We start from the raw sequence: 24,275 nt of genomic DNA, 5'->3' as shown, positions 1-24,275 counted from the left end.
GGGGCCGAAGAGGGCAGCCGCCCACGCCTGGATCAGGTCCAGTGACCTGATGGCATGGTAGTCAAGTCACCCCATTTGGAGTAGGGGCCCACCAGAGCCGCCGCCCGAGCCTGCAAGGTAGGCAGACCTGCGACCCACCGGCGGGACAGGCCCGGTGGCCTGCCAGCGTGGTGGACACGTCGCACCGATTGGAGTGGGGGCTGAGCGGGGCCACTGCCTGTGCCCGGAAAAGGCCCAGCGACCCACCGACGTGGCAGTCAAGTCACCCCATTTGGAGTGGGGGCCGAGCAGAGCTGCCGCCCGTGCTCGCAAGGTAGGCAGACCAGCGGCCCACAGGTGGAATGGGCCTAGTGGCCGGCCGGCGAGGCAGACACGTCACACTGGTTGGAGTGGGGGCGGAGCAGAGCTGCCGCCCGTGTCCGGAAAAGGCCCAGCAACCCGCCGGAGTGGCAGTCAGGTAGCCCCATTTGGAGTGGGGGCAGAGCAGAGCTGCCGCCCGAGCCCGCAAGGTAGGCAGACCTGCGACCCACCGGCGGAACAGGCCCAGAGGCCTGCCAGCGTGGTAGACACGTCACACCAATTGGAGTAGGGGCCGAGCAGAGCCGCCGCCCGATTCTGGATCAGGCCCAACAACCCGTGGGCGTGGTAGTCACGTTACCACAATTGGTGTGGGGCCAGAGTAGAGCTGCCACCCGCGCCCGCAGGGTGGGCAGACCTGCGACCGACCGGCAGAGCAGGCCTAGCGGCCCGCCAGAATGGTAGACAGATCACCCCAATTGGAGGAGGAGCATAGCCACTACCCGCCCTGCAAGGGAGATTTTTCAACTATACAAGAGCAATATAAATAAATAGGGGGAAAATTTCAAAAACACAACAGTTTTACCAAGCAGAAAGAAACGCGAGCAGTATGAAAAGACAAGGCAAGAAAGGACCACAAGCAATGCAGGTCAACTCAACTTTAGAAGAGGTAATAGCTACAACAGATGGAATGTCAGATAAAGAATTCAGGATATACATGCTTCAGATGATCTGGAGTCTCAAGGAAGACATGAGACAGCAAAATCAGATAATGAAAGACCACTTTGACAAGGATTACATAAACAAATCCAAGAAGCAAAGGATCAATTATACAGGGAGATAGAGGTAATAACAAACAAAAAAATAGAAATCCTAGAAATGCAGGAAGCAATAAACCAACTTAAAAACTCAATAAGAATACTACCAGCAGAGTAGAACACTTATAAGATAGAACATCAGACAATGAAGACAAAGTATTTCAACTTGAAAAGAACATAGACAGCTCAGCAAGACTGCTAAGAAACCATGAGCAGAACATCCAAGAGATATGGGATAACATAAAGAGACCAAACTTAAGAGTCATTGGGATACAGGAAGGCACAGAGCTCCAAACCAAAGGAATAAACAATCTATTCAATGAAATAATACGAGAAAACTTCCCAGACTTGAAGAATGAGACAGAATCCCAAATCCTAGAAGCCTACAGGACGCCGAATGTGCAAAATCATAAGAGATCCACACCTAGACACATTATAATGAAGATGCCCAACATACAGAATAAGGAGAGAATTTTAAAAGCTACAAGAGAAAGGAAGCAGATTACATTTAGGGGTAAACCAATCAGGATAAAAGCAGATCTCTCAACACAGACTCTGAAAGCTAGAAGATCCTGGAATAACATATTTCAAACACTGAAAGAAAATGGGTTCCAACCAAGAATCGTGTATCCGGCGAAATTAAGCTTCAGGATGGAAGATGAAATTAAAACCTTCCACGATAAACAAAAGTTAAAAGAATTCGCAACTAGAAAACCATCTCTTAAAAAAATCCTTGGCAAAACATTACAGGAAGAGGAAATGGAAAATAACAATGAAAACCAACAGTGGGAGGTAGGACAGTAAAGGGGGGAAAGTAATCAAAAAGGAAAACAAATCAGGTTTAGTAACATTAATAAACAAATATGGCTGGAAGAACAACCCATATCTCAATAATAACCCTAAATATTAATGGCTTAAACTCACCAATTAAGAGACACAGGCTAGTTGAATGGATCACAAAACAAGACCCAACAATATGCTGCCTACAGGAGACGCATTTGATAGGAAAAGATATACATAGACTGAAGGTGAAAGGTTGGGAAAAATCATACCACTCATATGGACTGCGGAAACAAGCAGGAGTGTCCATACTCATATCGAATAAAATAGATTTCAAGCCAAAGTTAATCAAAAGGGATAAAGAGGGACACTACATACTGCTCAAGGGAACCATACACCAACAAGACAACAATCATATATGCCCCAAACAATGGTGCAGCTATGTTCGTCAAGCAAACTCTTCTCAAGTTCAAGAGTCTAATAGACCACCATACAATAATTATGGGAGACTTCAACACACTTCTCTCACCACTGGACAAATCTTCCAAACAAAAGTTAAATAAGGAAACTATAGAACTCAATAACACAATTAACAACCTAGACTTAATTGACATATATAGAATATACCACCCAACATCAAGCAGTTACACTTTTTTCTCAGCAGCACATGGATCCTTCTCAAAAATAGATCATATATTATGTCACAGGGCAACTCTTAGACAATATAAAGGAGTAGAGATAATACCATGCATCTTATCTGATCATAATGGAATGAAACTGAAAATCAACGATAAAAGAAGGAAGGAAAAATCATGCATCACTTGGAGAATGAACAATAGGTTACTGAATGATCAGTGGGTTTTAGAAGACATCAAGGAGGAAATTAAAAACTTCTTAGAGTTAAACGAAAACAGACACAACATATCGGAATCTATGGGACACATTGAAAGCAGTTCTAAGAGGAAAATTCATTGCTTGGAGTTCATTCCTTAAAAAAAGAAAAAACCAACAAATAAATGATCTCAACTTCATCTCAAAATCCTAGAAAAAGAAGAGCAAAACAACAGCAAAAGAAGTAGAAGGCAAGAAATAATTAAAATCAGAGCTGAAATTAATGAAACTGAAACAAAAGAAACAATTGAAAAAATTGACAAAACTAAAAGTTGGTTCTTTGAAAAAAATAAATAAAATCGACAGACCCTTAGCCATGCTAACGAAGAGAAGAAGAGAGAGAACTCAAATTACTAGCATACGGGATGAAAAAGGCAATATCACAACAGACACTTCAGAAATACAGAAGATAATCAGAAATTATTTTGAATCCTTATACTCCAATAAAATAGAAGATAGTGAAGACATTGATAAATTTCTTAAGTCATATGATCTGCCCAGATTGAGTCAGGAGGATATAGACAACCTAAACAGACCAATAACAATTGAGGAACTAGAAGAAACCATCAAAAGACTACCAACCAAGAAAAGCCCAGGACCGGATGGGTATACAGCAGAGTTTTACAAAACCTTTAAAGAGGAACTAATACCAATACTTTTCAAGGTATTTCAGGAAATAGAAAAAGAGGGAGAACTTCCAAATTCATTCTACGAGGCCAACATCACCCTGATGCCTAAACCAGACAAAGACACTTCAAAGAAAGAAAACTACAGACCAATATCTCTAATGAACCTAGATGCAAAAATCCTCAATAAAATTCTGGCGAATCGGATTCAAAAACACATCAAAAAAATTGTACACCATGATCAAGTAGGATTCATCCCTGGGATGCAAGGCTGGTTCAATATACGGAAATCAATAAATGTTATTCACCACATCAATAGACTTAAAAATAAGAACCATATGATCATCTCGATAGATGCAGAAAAAGCATTCGACAAAGTACAGCATCCCTTTATGTTCAAAACTCTAGAAAAATTAGGGATAACAGGATCATACCTCAACATAGTAAAAGCAATCTATGCTAAGCCACAGGCTAGCATCATTCTGAATGGAGAAAAATTGAAGGCATTCCCTCTAAAATCTGGAACAAGACAGGGATGCCCTCTCTCACCACTTCTGTTCAACAAAGTCCTCGAAACACTGGCCAGAGCAATTAGACGAAAGAAATTAAAGGCATAAAAATAGGAGAAGAAGAACTTAAATTATCACTATTTGCAGATGACATGATTCTATACCTAGCAGACCCAAAAGGGTCTACAAAGAAACTATTAGAGCTAACAAATGAATTCAGCAAAGTGGCAGGATATAAAATCAACACGCATAAATCAAAGGCATTCCTGTATATCAACGAAAAATCCTCTGAAATGGAAATGAGGACAACTACTCCATTCACAATATCCTCAAAAAAAAATAAAATACTTGGGAATCAACCTAACAAAAGAGGTGAAAGACTTATACAATGAAAACTACAGAACCCTAAAGAGAGATATAGAAGAAGATCTTAGAAGATGGAAAAATGTACCCTGTTCATGGATAGGCAGAACTAACATCATCAAAATGGCTATATTACCAAAAGTTCTCTATAGGTTTAATGCAATGCCAATCAAAATCCCAATGGCATTTCTTGTAGAAATAGATAAAGCAATCATGAAATTCATATGGAAAAATAAAAGCAAAAGCAATTCTAAACAGGAAGTGTGAATCAGGCGGTATAGCGATACCAGATTTCAAACTATATTACAGAGCAACAGTAACAAAAACAGCATGGTACTGGTACCAAAACAGGCGGGTGGACCAATGGTATAGAATAGAGGACACAGAAACCAATCCACAAAACTACAACTATCTTATATTTGATAAAGGGGCTAAAAGCATGCAATGGAGGAAGGATAGCATCTTCAACAAATGGTGCTGGGAAAACTGGAAATCTATTTGCATCAAAATGAAACTGAATCCCTTTCTCTCGCCATGCACAAAAGTTAACTCAAAATGGATCAAGGAGCTTGATATCAAATCAGAGACTCTGCGTCTGATAGAAGAAAAAGTTGGCTATGATCTACATACTGTGGGGTCGGGCTCCAAATTCCTCAATAGGACACCCATAGCGCAAGAGTTAATAACTAGAATCAACAAATGGGACTTACTCAAACTAAAAAGTTTTTTCTCAGCAAGAGAAACAATAAGAGAGGTAAATAGGGAGCCTACATCCTGGGAACAAATCTTTACTCCTCACACTTCAGATAGAGCCCTAATATCCAGAATATACAAAGAACTCAAAAAATTAGACAATAAGATAACAAATAACCCAATCAACAAATGGGCCAAGGACCTGAACAGACACTTCTCAGAGGAGGACATACAATCAATCAAAAGTACATGAAAAAATGCTCACCATCGCTAGTAGTCAGAGAAATGCAAATCAAAACCACCCTAAGATACCATCTCACTCCAGTAAGATTGGCAGCCATTACGAAGTCAAACAACAACAAGTGCTGGCGAGGATGTGGGGAAAAGGGTACACTTGTTCATTGTTGGTGGGACCCAAATTGGTGCAGTCAATTTGGAAAGCAGTATGGAGATTTCTTGGAAAGCTGGGAATGGAACCACCATTTGACCCAGCTATTCCCCTTCTCGGTCTATTCCCTAAAGACCTAATAAGAGCATGCTACAGGGACACTGCGACATCGATGTTCATAGCAGCACAATTCACGATAGCAAGATTGTGGAACCAACCTAGATGCCCTTCAATAGATGAATGGATTAAAAAATGTGGCATTTATACACAATGGAGTATTACTCTGCATTAAAAAATGACAAAATCATAGAATTTGGAGGGAAATGGATGGCAGTAGAGCAGATTATGCTAAGTGAAGCTAGCCAATCCTTAAAAAACAAATGCCAAATGACTGCTTTGATATAAGGGGAATAACCAAGGACAGGGTAGGGATGAAGAGCTTGAGAAGAAGAACATTAAACAGGGATGAGAGGTGGGAGGGAAAGGGAGAGAGAAGGGAAATTGCATGGAAATGGAAGGTGATCCTCAGGGTTATACAAAATTACATACAAGAGGAAGTGAGGGGTAAGGGAAGAATAATACAAGTGGAAGAAATGATTTACAGTAGAGGGGGTAGAGAGAGAAGAGGGGAGGGGAGGGGAGGGGAGGGGGGATAGTAGAGAATAGGATAGACAGCAGAATACATCAGACACTAGAATGGCAATATGTAAATCAATGGAAGTGTAACTGATGTGATACAGCAATCTGTATACAGGGTAAAAATGGGAGTTCATAACCCACTTGAATCAAACTGTGAAATATGATATATTAAGAACTATGTAATGTTTTGAACGACCAACAATTTAAAAAAATTAAAAAATAAAATAGGAAAAAAAAAGAACTATGTAATGTTTTGAACGACCAACAATAAAAATAAATAAATAAATAAATAAATAAAATAAAAATGTTAAGGAAAATAACAAAATTATTCATATACAAATATGTATGTGTTTTACTTTTTGTTGTTCTTGTTGTTGGTACACCTCCAGTCCTTTATATTTGTTTTTGTTTTTAATATTTTTGAGATAGGGTCTCACTAAGTTGCCCAGGCTAATCTCAAACTTGGCAGTCCTCCTACCTCATCCTCCTGAGTATCTGGGATTATAGGTATGTGCTACCATGCTCAGCTTGTTTTTCTTTAGGGGGTTTAGTTTGTCTGTCTGTTTTTGTACTGGAGATTGAACCTAGGGATGCTTTACCCCTGAGCTACATCCTCAGTCCTTTTTATTTTTTATTTTGAGACAGGATCTCACTAAGTTACTAAGGGTCCTGCTAAATTGGTAAGTCTGGCTTTGAACTTGTGATCCTTCTACCTCAGCCTCCAGAGCTGCTAGCATTATAGGCTACTACCACACCTAGCAGCTTATTCTTACATATTAAAAGAAATGTCTTAAACGATATGCCAGAAACTGTTCTTTTCTGGGAAGGAGGCAGAGGAGGTGGAGGCAGATGGACTTTTAATTTGTACAGGTTGCTTATATCACAGACAAAAAGCCAATCTGAATAGTTAAAGAATTCCTAGTAATTGAAAATAAAAACCAACTACCTAGCAAAAAAGACATGATCAAGCCAGGCAAGGTGACACTTGCCTATAACTCACAGCAACTTGTGAGGCTGAGGCAGGAGGATCACAAGTTTGAGGCCAGCCTCAGCAACTTAGCAAGACCCTGTGTCAAAATAAAAATAAAAAGGGTTAGGGATTTAGCTCTGTGGTAAAGCAATCTTGGGTTCAATACCCAGATAGGAAAAAAAAAAAAAAAAGTATTTGCCAATTAGTAAACTACCATTTATGATTAATGAAATAAAGAGTGATTTATGTAAGTCTCTTTCCTCTTCCTTTACCCACTTCATCCCAACCTTCCAAGAAGGATTAGCTACAATGTAACCACAATCTCAAAAGACCTAATTTTCATAAACAGTAAAGACTTATGCTGTTACCTTGACTTCCTGCCAGTAGGGCCCTCCACGGGTGAACATGAAGTAACTGTACATCTGATTTTTCCTTTGGATAAAGTCTGTGTCCTCTTTGATATTCACCATCCAAGGTCGGCCGTCCCCACGGATACGGAGATACAGAGTGTTGAACTGGGACCAATCATAAGACTTCTTCTCAAAAGCACCCTAAAGTAGAGAAGACATGTTAACTTGACCACATTCTCCACTATTAGCAAAATGTGAGCCATCACCAAGTCAGTAACACCAAAAGGATCCACTAACAATTTTTCATCTTTTTACACTTTGCACCACAAAAAGATAAATCTGGCAATTATTATTTTAGCACAAAATACTGACATAGTTGTTTCTAAGGTAATTATGTTCAAGACATGATTGGCATGTAATTGTTTCCATGGGATAAGCATTCACTTTGTGTTTTCGAATGGAAAGGAATGAAAGTTTTTTCATTAGTTCCTTGGAGCAATGGCTTGAGTGGCACATTTTATGACAACTGCTTTGCCCTATGTCAGAAAACTGGGGAAAATAGAGCTCAAGCTTTAAAGGTGATAATAACAAGAAATACCAGTAACTGGGGCTGGGATTGTGGCTCAGTGGTAGAGTGCTTGCCTAGCATGTGTGAGGCACTGGGTTCTATTCTTAGCACCACATATAAATAAATAAATTAAAGGCCCATTGACAATTAGAAAAATTAAAAAAAAAAAAAGAAATACTAATAACTATCAGCCACTGAATACTTACATTAACTACTTACATGCATACTCACATTTAATCCTCACAAGGGCCCTAAGATAGGAATTACTATTTTACCAATTTCACATATAAATTGAGCACTCAGCTAATAAGCAGTATATCCAGCACACACTTCCAAATCTGCATGCTTAACAACCATCTATACTGTCTTCAAAAATGGAATTCAGATGGGTTGGGTTGTGGCTCAGTGGCAGAGCACTCACCTAGCACATGTGAGGCCCTGGGTTCGATCCTCAGCACCACATAAAAATAAATAAATAAAGATGTTGTGACCAACTAAAATTTAAAAAAAAAATGGAATTCAGAGCCAGGCGCACATGTCTGTAATCCCAGTGGCGTGGGAGGCTGAGTCAGGAGGATCGTGACTTCAAAGCCAGCCTCAGCAATGGTGAAGCATTTAGCAACTCAGTGAGACCCTGTCTCTTAAAAAAATACAAAATATGGCTGGGGAGGTGGCTTAGTGGTTGAGTTCCTCTGGGTTCAATCACTGGGGCTGGGGTTGTGGCTCAGCCACAACAAATAGAACCCAGTGCCTCACACATGCTAGGCAAGCACTCTACCAAAAAAAAAAAAAAAAAGTCAAAGGGGCAGGAGTCAACCTGAAAGAACAATACCAAAGCTGGGACTATCTGAGCAACACAGTAATAGCATAGCATTAGATTTCAACCCCAAATATGGTTCCCTGCTAAATGACTGAAAGAATAAAGTGGGAAGGGGAGAAGAATCAAATTTTCCTTACTGAAGAATTCCAAATAATTTCTGTAGACACTACTCTCTCCAAAAAAGGTTAATCCCTCCTACTACCCACATCATGAATATGGAATGCAGTTAGGAAAAAAAAAAAACATTACAGGGGAAATGGTGGGGGGAGGGCGGTTACTGAAGATGGAACCTGGGGCAATTTACCACTGCTACAAACTCAGCCCTTTTTAATATTTTTGAGACAGGGTCTCAAAGTTGCTTAGGGCCTTACTAAATTGCTGACACTAGCCTTGAACTTTTTTTTTGGGGGGGGGGGTACTAGAGATTGAACCAAAGGCCGCTTAACCACTAAGCCACACCCCCAGCCCTTTTTTGTATTTTATTTAGAGACAGGGTCTTGCTGAGTTGCTTAGGGACTTGCTAAGTCACTAAGGTTGGCTTTGAACTCGTGATTCTCCTGCTTCAACCTCCTGAGCCACTGGTATTACAGACATGTGCCAACATGCCTGGCTTGGCCTTAAATTTCCTTTCTTTTTTTTTTTTTTTTTTGGTACTGGGGATTAAACCTAGGGGCACTCAACCACTGAGCCACATCCCCACTGCCTATTTTGTATTTTTTAAAGAGACAGGGTCTCACTGAGCTGCTTAGCACCTTATGTTGTGGAGGCTACACTGAGCTGCTTAGCACTTTATGTTGTGGAGGCTGGCTTTGAACTCCTGATCCTCCTTCTTCCTAAATCACTGGGGTTACAGGTGTGAACCACTGGTGACCTTGAACTTTTTTTTTTTAAGATGGACAGAATACCTTTATTTTATTTATTTTTTAATTTATTTTTATGCGGTGCTGAGGCTTGATCCCAGTGCCTCACACATGCCAGACAGGCGCTCTACCACTGAGCCACAACCCCAGCCATGGCCTTGAACTTTTGATCCTACTGTCTTAACCTCCTGAACTGCTGGGATTACAGGCATGTACCACCATATCTGGCTAATTCTATGGTATTCTTAAAAACCCAGAACCTCAGTCTAACCAGGAGGAAAATCATCAGAAAGGGCTATTCCACAAAAACAACTGATCAGAACAGGTATTATTCCCCATGAAAAATAGCACCCCCGTAGTCTCAGCAACTCAGGAGGCTGAAGTAGGAACCACTTGAGCCTAGGAGTTCAAGATCACCCTGGGCAATAGAGTAAAACCTCATCTCAAAAAATATCCCAAAGGGCTGGAAATGTAACTCAGTGGTAGAGCACTTGCCTAGTATCATGTACAAAGCCCTGGTTCAATCCCCAGCACCAGAAAAAGAGAGAGAGAGACAGAGAGAGACAGACACAAACTGTCACAGACCACACAAAAGAGAATATATATAAAAACTCAACTCATGTAATGTACCATCCTGGTACAGATAAAGGATATTATTGGAAAAGGTAGTGAAACCCAAATAAAGTCTGAAACTTAGTTGGTAACAAACTAATGTTAGTTTCTTTTTCATGACAAATGTTGAACAGTAAGATGACATCGAAAGGAGAAGGTGGATAAGGAGTGGATGGGAACTCTGTGTACTATCTTTGCAATTACAGTTTTTCTATAAACCTAAAAATACAACTATTTTAAAATAAAAAGTCTACTAAAACTGGGCACAGTGGCACACGTCTGTAATCCCAGCAACTTGGGGGGCTGACGCAAAGAGGACCAAAAGTTTGAGGCTGGCCTCAATAATTTAGTGATACCATAAGCATCTTAGTGAGACCCTATCTCAAAATAAAAAATAAAAAGGGCTATGGATGTGGTTCAGTCGTAAAGTACGTCTGGGTTCAATCCCTAATATTTAAAAAAAAAAAGTCTACTAATAAAAAAGTTAGGGTGGAAGGAGGAGAGGGAAGAGGAAAGTTGGGGAGTGACACTGGCCAAATTATATTGTTATATTGTGTGCATGTATGAATACTTTGTTTTTTTTTAGTGGTGCTATGGATTGAACCCAGGGCCTTGTACATGCAAGGCAAGCACTCTACCAACTGAGCTATATCCCCAGCCCCTGTATGAATATTTAATAACAAATGTCATCATTATATACAACTATAATGCACCAATTAAACAAAAAAAAAGGTGGGGAAAATAAAAAGGCAGGTGTGATGGCACACACGTGTAATCCCAGCAACTCAGGGGGCTGAGACAAGAGGATTCCAGGTTTGAGATCTGCCTCAGCAAGAAGACTTGGACTGGAGATGTAGCTCAGTGGCAGATCACTCACCTCGCATGCATGGGGCCCTGGGTTCAATCTCCAACACAAAAACAAAACAAACAAACTAGCCAGGCGCAGTGGTACACTCCTATAATCCCAGCAGCTTGGGAGGCTGAAGCAGGAGGATCACGAGTTCAAAGCCAGTCTCAGCAAAAGTGAGTCACTAAGCAACTCAGTGAGACCCTATCTCTAAAGAAAATACAAAATAGGGATGGGGTTGAGGTTCAGTGGTTTAGTGCTCCCGGGTTCAATCCCTGGTACCAAAAAGCAAAACAAAACAAACTTAGCAAGATCCTGTCTCAAAATTTAAAAAAGTAAAAAGGACTGGAAGTGTAGCTCAGTGGTAGAGTACCCCTCAGTTCAATCCCCAGTGCTGCAAAAAAAAAAAAAAAAAAAAGCCACAGTCTGACTTTATGTCCATTCTAAGGGACCCCCTGGCCACTAAAGGAGTTATGGTCCAAGTCAGAGGAGATACAAACCTCCTCAGATATCTTTCAAATGTCTAACCTCTCAGTATTCCTCAAACAGCAATATTCTTCCCTGGCTTAAAACAATGCCCAGAAATGACTCCTCAGAAATCACTTCCCCCTTGTGCCAACTACTTATTTATCCCCATATACAGATGAGATGCCCACATATAACATGCCAGGTATGTTCATTTACAGAAAAATAAATCTGTCATCATAGGTCATGCTATAATAATGTTCACACCAGCTCACTAGAAAACTTTGGCTCCCAAGTCTCACGTACCCTTGGAATCCTGGATATCATTGCACAGTACCCACTTTGGCTACTCTCCCCATCCTGAGGTGGCTCAGAGCTCAGAGTTCCATAGAGCAGTGCACTTTGATTATTCTTGCCCATTTTCAAGAACACTTCACTTCTGCCTCCAATCGTCTTATCAGAAGTGACTATCCACTTATCCAAATCTTCTTTTCCACGGAACTGCCAGACAACCTTGGCTTGTTCTAGCAAGACATCATGCAATGGGCGGCCTTCTGGTCCCACACAGTGATTCATGATTTCATCCTTCAAACGTCTAAAATGGTCCTTTAATTCATCTTTAATTGCTTTATCAAAATTCATTTCAGGCTTCTCTTCAGGAGAAGTTATATCCAAAGCAACTTCTTTCTGGTGATGTCTTTGCAAACCCTCTTCAGTCCTTTCCTGGGAGGCTCTGCCAGAAGCAGCCACTGGTTTCTGAAGACTATTGGAACAATAGTTTGCAAAGTAAATACCCCAAAATGAATGCAAGGCAGCACTCGGCTTCAGGTAGTTTCTGAGAATACATGTGCCATTCAGGAATTTGTGAACCAAAGCCATGGTAAGAAAAAGTCAAAATGTAAATTTCCCCCTAAGTTATCAGAGAAAGACACTTCAGCAAATAGCTCAATTCCACCTACAATACAAGAAATATTGGAGAGTTACCACTGTAGCAAATGAATGCATCACAAGTTCAAATTCAACAGAAATCACATATTATAAAATTCATAAGCTTATTTTCTAATTCTAAACATTTATGTGCCTTTTATGAGCACAACACTGCTATGCATTCCAAAAAATACCAAGAAGACTAAATCTACAGGCCCCAGCTTCATGGAATTAATGATTACCACAAAAATAATTCAAGTATATGACAAAAGCTACCTCAAGAGATAGTGTCAAGTTGTAGATAGACACAATACCTTTATTTTGTTTATTTTTATGTGGTGTCAGGATCGAACCCAGTGCCTCACACCATGCTAGGCAAGCACTCTACCACTGAGCCACAAACCTGGTCCCAAGATACTGTCAATTTTAAGGCAAATTTTTATAGGTTCCAAAAAGTAAAATATTCAAATAATTAACTCTAGGATCTGAGCCAATTGACTTTAGAAGTGAGCACTTGATCTATAAAAAGAGAGGCTAGGGCTGGGGATATAGCTCAGTTGGTAGAGTGCTTGTCTCACATGCTATAAGGCTCTGGGTTCAATCTCCAGTACCACACACACAAAAAAAAAAAAAAAAAAAAAAAGAGAGAGAGGATTATATGTGGAAACAGAAAATATCTACATGACACTTTTGATGAATATTTGAATTGCAATTTCATAGGATTAAAACTAATATGATCTTTTGAGGCCTCCCTTTCCTTAGGAATAGGCTCCTATTTGCCTTGAGAGGTTCTTCTGAGGCAAAAAACACTGTTATGTGTGTATTGTAGAAAAATACCAAGATAAATAAAAATGAAGCTGATGATCACCATCAAATGATAGTTTTAAGAAGTTCTCTGATTCAGTAAGTCTGATGCCATTCCCACAAACTCTTTTTTTTTAATGTATTTTTAGTTGTAGATGGACACAATACCTTTATTTTTTTAATGTGGTGTTGAGATTCGAACCCAATGCCTCACACATGCTAGGTAAGCACTCTACCACTAAGGCACACCCCAGCCTCCACAAACTCTTAAGTCTAAGGTCCACATTGGTAACCAGGCAATCCTATTAGTCACTATAAAAATAAAACCAAAGATAAAACCAAAACAACAATAGCAATAATACTATCACATTTAAATGCCACTCAGTATTTTAATATAGGCATATATCCTATTTAATATATATATATTTTTTTCGTTTTCGGTGGACACAACATCTTTGTTTTTGTATGTGGTGCTGAGGATCGAACCCGGGCCGCATGCATGCCAGGTGAGCGCACTACCGCTTGAGCCACATCCCCAGCCCCCGTATATCCTATTTAATCTACAGAATCCTGTAGGACAAATCAGGTAGATAGTTCCTTTCTTTAGGAAACAAACACCAACAAGTGAAATAACTTACCTAAAGTCACAATACTTACCAGAATTGAAATTGGAACTAGAACCCTGGCTTTTAAATCCTTAATCCTGCTAGCTGGACACATTAACAACATAACTTCTATAGTTCTAATAATGTTATCAATTTTGGGGGCCGAGGGTGTAGCTCAGTGGTAGAGAACTTGCCTTGCTACCCAAAGCCAAGCAATGAGTTCTAATCCCAGTACCACAAACCAAAAAAAAAAAAAAAAAGTATCAACTTTGGGTTTAGCAGCAACATTTAATGAGTGCTGAGGGGGGGGGGGGGTCCTACAACTAGGAAGGCTAGAAAAGTCCTTCTCCTGCATATCCCAGTTACCCTGGGAGGAAATTTAATAACACAATGTCATTTTCTTTGTCTTTTTCTTGTCCTAGACCTAGAGATCAGGAAAGCAAACACCAAAACAAGGACCCAACACCTGTAAGAACATAGTGATGAACAATAATCTAAATGGAAACATTAAAAAATTTAAAAAAAACAAGGCAGCAAAAATCCAACAATTCGGCTCACTGCATTAGGGGCTTAAGGGTTCACATCAAAACAGCACCCTCATTACTCCATAGAACTTGTCATCCTTCTAGAATGCCCCATTTCCTCACTCTGAACATGAGGTAGGTCACCTTCTCTCTCCTAGAACACTATTCTGCTCACTCTCCAGGCTTACATCCTTCATTCAGCACCTAGAAGGACCTTTTTTTTTTTTTTTTTTTTTTTTTTTTTGTACTGGGATTTAACCCAGGGGAGCTCTACCACTCAGCCACTTCCCCAGCACCTCCGCCTTTTTAAATTTTGAGATGTTTAGGGCCTTGCTAAATTGCTGAAGCTGATTTTGAACTTGCAATCCTCCTGCCTCAGCCTCCTGAGTTGCTGGGATTACAGGCATGCACTACCACACCCTGCTCGAAAGGCCCTAAGAACAATACTAAGGCTATAGGTATAGCTCAGTGGTACAGTGCTTGGCTAGCATGTGTAAGGTCATGGATTTGACATCCAGCACTGCAAAAGGGGAAAAAAAATCAACAAAACTGATAATTTCTCTCTTTTTTAAATACTTTATTTTATTTATTCATCTTATGTTATGCTGAGGATCAAACCCAGTGTCTCACACATGCAAAGCAAGTGCTCTACAACTGAGCTATAACCTAGCCCCTGATAATTTCTCTTAACTGATTAATTAAAACCCTTCATGGGGCTGGGGATGTGGCTCAAGTGGTAGTGCGCTCGCCTGGCATGCGTGCGGCCCAGGTTCAATCCTCAGCACCACATACAAACAAAGATGTTGTGTCCGCCAAAAACTAAAAAATAAATATTAAAAAAAAAACAACCCTTCAATCCCCAGCATGTGCACAAACACACATGTACACACACACACACACACATATACTCTTCAGGGCCTCCCTGTAAAGCCCAGGGTCTAACTAAACTCTAACTAAACTCTGCACAGGGTCTAACTAAACTCCTTCAGATTGGGTATCCTCTGCTTATTTCTCAAACCTCACCTCTGGTCACACTCCACTCTGTGTACCAATTAGAGAATACTTGTGGTCTAATAAGTATCCACTGGCACACACTTTTTTTTTGGTGGTGGTGGTGGTACTAGAGATTGAACTCAGGTATATTTTATTTTGAGACAGGTTATCACTAAATTGCCTAGACAGGCTTGATCTTGCAATCCTCCTTGCTTTAGCCTCTCAAGTAGCTGGAACTAAAGGCGTGAGCTACCATGCTTCACCAGATTGGCAGTATCTTGAGGGGAAGACTATCTTCATTGTGGCAACTCCAGCTCCCAGTATGACACCTGCCATGTAGGTGACATCTATTATTTGTTGAACATATAACTCTATATTTCTATACCTTGGCCATGAATGTCTGGGTTCAGAGTCTTATTATTTTTTTTACCAGACCTACATAATTAGCTTTATAAAGAGCTTCTCAAACTTTAAAGGGTCTATGAAGTCTATGAATTACCTGGGAATTTTGATAAAATGTAATTGATTCAGTAAAGTATACAGTAGGGCCTGAGATTCGGCATTCCTAAGAAACTTCCAGATGATACCCTTGTTGGCCCATAGGAAATACATTTTTTAAAAATATTTTTTAGTTGTATTTGGACACAATGCCTTTATTTATTTATTTATTTATTTATTTATTTATTTATTTTTATGTGGTGCTGAGGATCAAACCCAGCACCTCACAAGTGCTAGGTACTCTACCACTAAGCCACAACCCCAGTCCCAGGAAACACACTTTTTATGTACCAAACCCTTAATTCATCTCCCTAACTCTAATCTCTTCTCCTAATTCATCCTTTGTCTGAAAACAATAGGGTTTTTTCTAACTATGATAGCACTCTTTTTACAATACTTCAGCAATTCCTTCTAGAAATTTAAACTCCTAAAATGGCACACAAGGCTCTCCAAAATGTGCCCACCTGACCTAACTTCTCATATCCCTGGGCAAAACCCTCAGCTATAATATGACCATCTGAATCATGTCTGAATGCAGAAAAAACATGAACATTGTTCAAACCACAAAAATGAGCAGGGCTGGGGGTGTAGCTCTGTGGGAGAGCACTTGTCTACTATGTACAAGATTCTGGGCTTGATCCCCAGCACCGCAAAAGTTAAAGAAGAAAAACCAAACATTTTACTTTTCAGGCTGTATGAGTGAATGCTGCATCTTGACCAATCATAGCATTAGTCTCACTTCCAGTTTTCTCTCCCAATCATAGAATTACCTCCACCTCCTCACAGTACTCTCCCTAATATCAAGGCTAAATACAGAAAGTCCTTTCTAGAACCCTGTTACTGAGGTGCCCCATGTTTCCCCAGGGTGTGTGTTCTCCCCCTCACAAGAGGTAATAAACCCAACTTACTCAACTACAGACATGTTCCGGGTAGTCACTGATTGACACTATAGTCTTTCTTCATATTCTCCTAAGAATCCATGCATACCTCTCATAGCTTTCACATAACATTAGAATCTTGTTTTTTTGTTTGTTTGTTTGTTTTTTAAGTAGCCACTTAACTTTAGAGACTCTGGCTGGAACAGTAATGTTTGTGGAATAAATGAAAACCATATACCGAATTTTTTCACATAAACTAAAAGCATAAGGAAACCAATAAAAATAAAAAGAGGAATTGTGGCTCAGCGGTAGAGTGCTCGCCTAGCATGTGGGAGGCCCTGGGTTTGATTCTCAGAACCACATAAAAATAAATAAAGGTATTGTGTCCATCTACAACTAAAAAAATAAATATTTAAAAAAAGAATTGATCTGAGATCCTGAAATAATGAGTAATAAAGTTCCCTCATTGGTCATAGTTTTTTTAATATTTATTTTTTAGGTGTAGATAGACACTACACAATGTCTTTATTTATTTTTTTATGTGGTGCTGAGAATCAAACCCAGATCCCGGCGGCGCTAGGCAAGCACTTCACCGCTAAGCCACAATCCCAGCTCCCCCTCATTGGTCATATATGCATGATTTTACCTTACATATTCAGAAATTTATAAAAACAAATGATAAGCCCCATAAAATGGAATTTTATACAATCAGAAAAACGATTCTTTTAAACTAGGTGTGGCCTATAATCCCAGAAGCTCAGGAGGCTGAGGCAGGAAGATCCAGAGTTCAAAGCCAGTCTCAGCAACAGTGAGATGCTGAGCAACTCAGTAAAATCCTAACTCTAAATAAGGTACAAAATATGGCTGGGGATGTGGCTCAGTGGTTGAGTAGCCCTGAGTCCAATCTCAGGTACAATCAATCAATCAATCGGGGTGCAGTGGTGCACGTCTGTAATACCAGCAGCTCAGAAGGCTGAGGCAGGAGGATCACTGAGTTGAAAGCCAGCATCAGCATCTTATGAGGCCCTAAGCACCTCAGTGAGACCCTGTCTCTAAATAAAACACGAAAAAGGGCTGGGAATGTGGCTCCTTGATTAAGCTACCCTGGGTTCAACCCCCAGGTTCCAAAAAATAAAATATAAAAATAAAAAGGGCTGGAGATGGAGCTCAGTGGTAGAATGTCCTAGGCTCAATCTCCAGTACAATAATATTACAATTAACAACACAATCAAATAATATTAATATTACAACATTATTATTATTAAAATTATTCTTCTGAACCCCATGCTCAGGCTACAATACTGTTGCAAATTAAAAGGAACCAAAATTGCATATACCCTAATATTTCACATATAAAAATCCACAGACATGAAATATTGGGGGGGAGGCTTAAAATATTATGTAGGATGATGGAATTGTGTAACATTATTTACCCTGTTTTCCAATCCTTCTGTTGTTACTTCTCCAATAATAGTATAACTTTAGTTACAAATGTTTTGTGGGGATCTTTTGTCAGCACGGGGAAATTGAATCCAGTAGCGCTCTACCACTGAGATATATCCCCAGCCCTTTATATTTTTTATTTTGAGATAGAGGCTCGCTAAATTGCTGGCCTTGAACTTGCCATCCTCCTTCATCAGCCTCTCCAGTCGCTGGGATTACAAGCATGCGCCACCACTCCTGGCTGTTGTTTTTAAGAAGGGGTCTTGCTATGTTGAGCAGGCTGGTTTCAAACTGCTGGGCGCAAGTGATCCTTCCAGCCCAGTCTCCCAAGTAGCTGGAATTAAAGACGAGTGCCAACGTGCCCGGCACTGTTTGCCCTTTGTATTTTCATCTATAAAGTCAAACCCAGTAGCTGGACGACGCCAGGCCGAGGTTAACGGTGAGTTTGACAACGGAATCCACGCTGCTGGAAGTAAGTTAACATCAGTAAAAAACAGAGCGTACTTACTACCTGCCAGAAACTGTCCTGTTTTTTCATTCACTCTTCACAACTCTGAGAGGTACTATCGTTATTCCAATTACAGACACGAGGTTCCAAGATTAAATTAACCTAGGTCACACAGTTAGCGGCAAAACTAATTTTGAAGTCCAGACGTTTAGCTCCCGACCCGGGCCCGATATAGCCCAGCCACGGAAAGCTGGATGCTTTCGGTATTGCAGCAGCCTCCCTCAGTCCTCACCTGCAAGGGGTGCGTCACTCTACCCTGCCCCAAAGTTCCAACTGCTGTTCAGCGACTGCTCACCTTCCACTAGACTAAGCAAGGTTTCCGCCCGGGTCCTCCACATTTTCCTGCCGGGTTCTCCACTATTCCTGTGACGGTCCATCTGCTTTTTCCTTCCGGAGGCAAACTACGTGTGTAAACACTAGAGTTCCAGGCAGAGTAGCAAAGGTCCCGAAGCAGGAAGATCCGAAGTCTTGTATTCCTGTCCCCGGAAAGCCCGGCTTTCACTCTTCCTGATCTTTTCTGCCCTTTGTGAGAGAGAGGAAAATTTAGGGAAGTTTTTCGCTTCTCCTTCCTGCATCCCGCTCTTAGGCTGCCAACTCCCCCTGTATCTTTCGAATAGGAGCTAATTATCGCTCTCGTTCATTCATCCTCAGGCGCCTAGGTGCCTTAGTGCCTCATCTTCCCCTGATCTCCCAAGAACTACCTGTGACCTCAGAAAGCTATTTCTGTTGGTTCTGCCCCCTTAGAGACCTCCACGCAAATGTTCGGCAGCCCTTCCCCAATCTCAGTCAGTGGGGTCACCCATTCAGCTGGACTTTCATACTTCCATTATATATATTTTTTTCCTTTTTCTTTCTTTTTTATTGAACCCAGGCGTAGCTACCCCTGAGCTATATCCCCAGCCTTTTTTATTTTGAGACAGGGTCTTGCTAATTTGCCTAGGGACTCGCAAAATTGATGAGGCTGGCTTTGAACTTGCAATCCTCCTGCCTCAGTCTCCCAAATCACTGGGATTACAGACTTGCACCACTATGCTGGGCCTATACCTTCTTTTGCAGCTTCAAATACGAGTTATATACAGACAATTTAATAAACTTGTTTCCTAAACCCCAGCATTAATTTATAACTGTTGTAGCAATTCCAGGTGTGGGATACACTACCAGCATCTCAAATATGTCTAAAGCTGAATGTACCACATTTTCACATATTAACTCCTCCTTTTATTGTCCATATTTCTATAATTCCCCACATGCTTCCAAGCTGGAAATCATTGGCTAATATTAGCTCCTGTCCAAAACCTTCACTCACACACCCCAAATCCTCTTGAGTCCTCTTTCCTTTCTTTGATCTCTCGATCCTTCCTTTCAAACCCAGTGATATCCAATAGTCATTGGTTTTACACAGCCTACAGTCAACAGATTGTCCTAATCTGGACATTGGACATGTCTGTTTCCATTTTTTTAATATTACACCTAGCCAGGTGTAGTGGCACACAACTGTAATCCCAGTGACTCAGGAGGCTGAGGCAGGAGGATCGCAAGTTCAAAGTCAACCTAGGCAACTTAGTGAGACCCTATGCAACTTAACAAGACCCTGTCTCAAAATAAAAAACCAAAAGGAGTGGGGATGTAATTCAGTGGTAAAGCACCCCTGGGTTCAACAAAAAAAAATAAGTAAAATAAAATGTGGCATCCAAAGCTAAATACCATATTCATTTTGGCATCTAGATATGCCATTGCATAAATTCTAAGCCTTCCATGATCTCCTACTCCATCTATCCTATTTATACTTATCTTTAATTTCTCATTCCAACTATCTGCCTAAACCACACTCAGTACTCCTCTTAGTGAAGTTAAGGTTTTCTCTGCTTCTCTTTCTGAGAGTTATAGAAAATAATATTCCTACAAGAAAATTCCCCGGGAAAAACAGAAAGACAGTGGGAAAAATGGACAGTGTGATTTGGGAGGGGAGAGAAGAAATTGCCCCCCAAATTAAACCTCTCCCAGTACATCCTTTCCCAGTAACAATGGGACCCGAGGGAAAAAGCAAACTTTCATCCTTTCCCAGTTTCATCTCCAGCATCTCCATCAAAGCAAACATTTGCCCCTTCCCAACCAAAAAGGGAGGAGGTGAATAGTGAAACAGTACCCTTTCCCCACTGCAGATGAGTCCTGGAAGGAAAAAAGCAAATAGGTAACAATGGATCCCAGAGGAAGGAAGACAAGCAATGAACACCAAGTTGTGAGCTTTTCCCAGTGACAATGAATTTCAAACTTTTTACAACTGCCTTCCTGAGTTAAAATTTTAACCTGCACAATTACGTCCCTGACTATTCAAACAGCACGTCCACAGTCTCCAATAATTAATTCACCCTCATTGTAAACTAAAAACCCAGACTCCTTCTGTGATCCCAGGGGCCATCTCCATACCCAGAAAATGAGCCCTGCCATGCCTGATCCATTGACTTGAAAGCTTGCTGATCTGAGATTTCCTTCCTGCCTCCTGTCTCTTGTCATTTGTTGCCATTCACTTACACTTTCTTTCTCTGCTCAACTTTATTCTTCTTCTCCATTCCAACCACTTGGTCTCCTGTGTTTACATGACCTTCCACATTTCAGCTGATTGATTCAGTGGTAGACACCTGATTTGCACTGGGCTAATCTAGTTTTCTTGAAAATTTTCTGAACTAGACATTTTTTAAAAAGTCTTTTTGCCCCTGCTGGCTCCTGCTGAGCTTCTTAACTACTTGCTAATATTGTGAAGGAAGTTGGTTTGCAGCAGGAGAAAATAAAATCTAGATGCTGATAAAGGCAGAGTTTGAAGGATAAGTGAAAATTCCAATTAGTATTCATGTTGTCTATTTGAGTTATTCCTGAGGTTCAGTTCTATTTATGCCCCCCCCACACATAGCTCAGCCATTTGATCTTCCCTTAACTTCTAAACACCAACACATTTATTTTACTTAAGTTAATTATTTAGATTTTAACCACTTACAATCAATGGTTAAACTTGAATATATTGTTAAGGATTAGGGTCACCTGTAGATGACAAGATGCTTTTAGAAGTAGCATGGATAAACAGGGTATGGTGATACACAGCTGTTCTCCCAGTGACTCTGGAGACTGAAGCAGGAGGATCATAATTCCACACCAGTTTCATCAGTTTAGCAAGACCCTAAGCAACTTAGCAAGACTCTATTTCTTTCTTTCTTTTTTACTTTTTTACCTTTATTTTTTTATTTAATTGATTTTATTTTCTTTTAAATACATGACAGCGGAATGCATTACAATTCTTATTACACATATAGAGCACAATTTTTCATATCTTTGTATATAAAGTATGTTCATGCCAATTCATGTCTTTATACATGTACTTAGTTTTTTTTTTTAAAGAGAGAGAGAGGAGGGAGAGAGAGAGAATTTTTTTAAAAATATTTATTTTAATTTTTTAGTTTTCGGCAGACACAACATCTTTGTTTGTATGTGGTGCTGAGGATCGAACCCGGGCCGCACGCATGCCAGACGAGCACGCTACCACTTGAGCCACATACCCAGCCCATGTACTTTGTTTTTTGTTTGTTTTTGCATTACAATTCTTATTACACATATATACCACAATTTTTCATATCTCTGTTTGCCGGGTTTCTGTTCTCGCTACTAAAAGGCTCAGGGGTCACTCTAGTTAAACTGGGCTAACTGGGCTGCACGAAATAACCACACAAGAGACACAAATACCTTTTTCTTTGGGGTTGCTGTGACGGCTCCTCTGACCTTAAGGGTCCGAAGAAAGAGAGAGAGCGCGAGAGCACACGCTGACCCCTTTTATTGAGGAGAAGGTATTCAAATGAGGCAAGGGGTCAGGTTTCAGGGGCTGAGTCTATCTTCATCATGTCCACTGTCAGCAGGTTGACTAACACCTGGGTAGGCCACACCCAGGGGCACAGTAAGAGGAGGGGACACACACAAGGCATTTCCATGGAAGATTCTATCCTAAACAGGGCAAGGGGTTATATTACAAAGGAACAGGTGAGCATAGCTTCACCCATGGGGCTGTAGCAAGACACACCCATTTCTGTGACTGAGCGCCTCAGCACCCAGCTGGGGAGTGTAACTCAGTCACCCGTAAAGTTGGCCTCCCACATCTGTTTATATATAATAATAATTATATATAAAGTAGGTTGACACCCAATTCGTGTCTTCATACATGTACTTTGGATAATGATGTCCATCACATTCCACCATCCTTGCTACTCCCCTGCCTCCTCCCTTTCCCTCCCTCCCCTCTTCCCTATCTAGAATTCATCTATTCCTCCTATGTTCCCCCTCCCTACCCCACTATGAGTCAGCCTACTTATATCAGAGAAAACATTCGGCATTTGTTTTTTTTTTTTTTTTTTTGAGATTGAATAACTTCACTTGCAAGACCCTATTTTTTTTTTTTAGAGAATTTTTTAATATTTATTTTTTAGTTTTTGGCAGACACAACATCTTTGTTTGTATGTGGTGCTGAGGATCGAACCCAGGCCGCACACATGCCAGGCGAGCGCGCTACCACTTGAGCCACATCCCCAGCCCCAAGACCCTATTTTTAAGTAAAAAATGAAAAGGGCCAGGTGAAGTGACACATGTCTGTAATCCCAGTGGCTTGGGAGGCTGAGACAGGAGGGTCATGAGTTCAAAGCCTGCCTCTGCAAAAAGCGAGATGCTAAGCAACTCAGTGAGACCCTGTCTCTAAATAAAATACAAAATAGGGCTGAGGATGTGGCTCAGTGGTGGAGGGCCCCTGAGTTCAATCTCCAGTACCTCCTCAAAATAAATAAATAAATAAATAAATAAATAAATAAATAAATAAATAATAAAAAGAGTTTAGGATGCAGCTCAGTGGTAAAGCATCCCTGTATTCCATCCTTGGTACAAAGAGGGGAAAAAGTGAAATAAATGGAATACAAATTTTTTTGGGGGTGGTCTTTATGTTTGTTTGTTTTTGTACAAGGCATTGAACCTGGGAGTCCATAACCACTGTCCCCAGCCTTTTTATATTATATTTAGAGACTGGGTCTCACTGAGTTGCTTAAGCCCTCAAATTGCTGAGGCTGGCTTTGAACTCACCATCCTCCTGCCTCAGCCTCCTAAGCTGCTGGGATTACAGGTATGTGCCACTGTACAGGGCTATTTGTGGTTTTATAAAATTTTTAGGATTTTCTTTTTTATTTATATGAAATATTGGAATTTTATAGAGATTTCATTGAATCTGTAGATAGTCTTGAGTAGTATGGGCTTTTTATTTGTAACTGAAATATAATAATTGTACATATGTATAGGATTCAATGTGATATTTTGATACATTTAAAATTTTTTTTTAGTTGTCAATGGACCTTTATTTTTATTTATTTACATGTAGTGCTGAGAATCCAACCCAGTGCCTCACAGGTGCTGGGCAAGTGCTCTACCACTGAACAACAACCCCAGCCCTTGATACATTTTAATAATATAAATTCTTCTAATCCTTAAATATGAGGTATCTTTACATTTATTTGTAAATTTATTTCTTTCATTAGTGTTTTGTTTTTTGGTACCAGGATATTGAATCCATGGCACTTAA

At 40.3% G+C, this 24,275-nt stretch overlaps 1 protein-coding gene across 8 annotated transcripts in view; it reads right to left on the bottom strand.

The window, feature by feature from the left end:
• NDUFAF1 (NADH:ubiquinone oxidoreductase complex assembly factor 1) overlaps nucleotides 1-19,037 on the bottom strand; it is a 33,528-nt gene extending 14,491 nt beyond the window's left edge. For 5 of the 8 annotated variants that reach the window (XM_081293094.1, XM_081293092.1, XM_081293095.1 and 2 more), the window contains exons 1-3: nucleotides 18,909-19,034; nucleotides 11,803-12,451; nucleotides 7,343-7,525 (exon numbers count right to left, since the gene is read on the bottom strand). In XM_081293094.1, the coding sequence (XP_081149220.1) occupies nucleotides 7,343-7,525; nucleotides 11,803-12,375 (756 nt within the window). In that variant the 5' untranslated portion in view covers nucleotides 12,376-12,451; nucleotides 18,909-19,034. The other 3 variants (XM_081293090.1, XM_081293089.1, XM_081293091.1) reach the window with 3 other exon arrangements.
• Nucleotides 19,038-24,275: the final 5,238 nt, after the last annotated feature.

The sequence above is a fragment of the Spermophilus citellus genome (genome assembly GCF_964194105.1).
Source record: "Spermophilus citellus genome assembly, chromosome: 4".
In the NCBI taxonomy this organism is placed as follows: Eukaryota; Metazoa; Chordata; class Mammalia; order Rodentia; family Sciuridae; genus Spermophilus; species Spermophilus citellus.
Note: the sequence above shows the minus strand (reverse complement) of the source record. Positions and strands in the feature narration are given on the sequence as shown.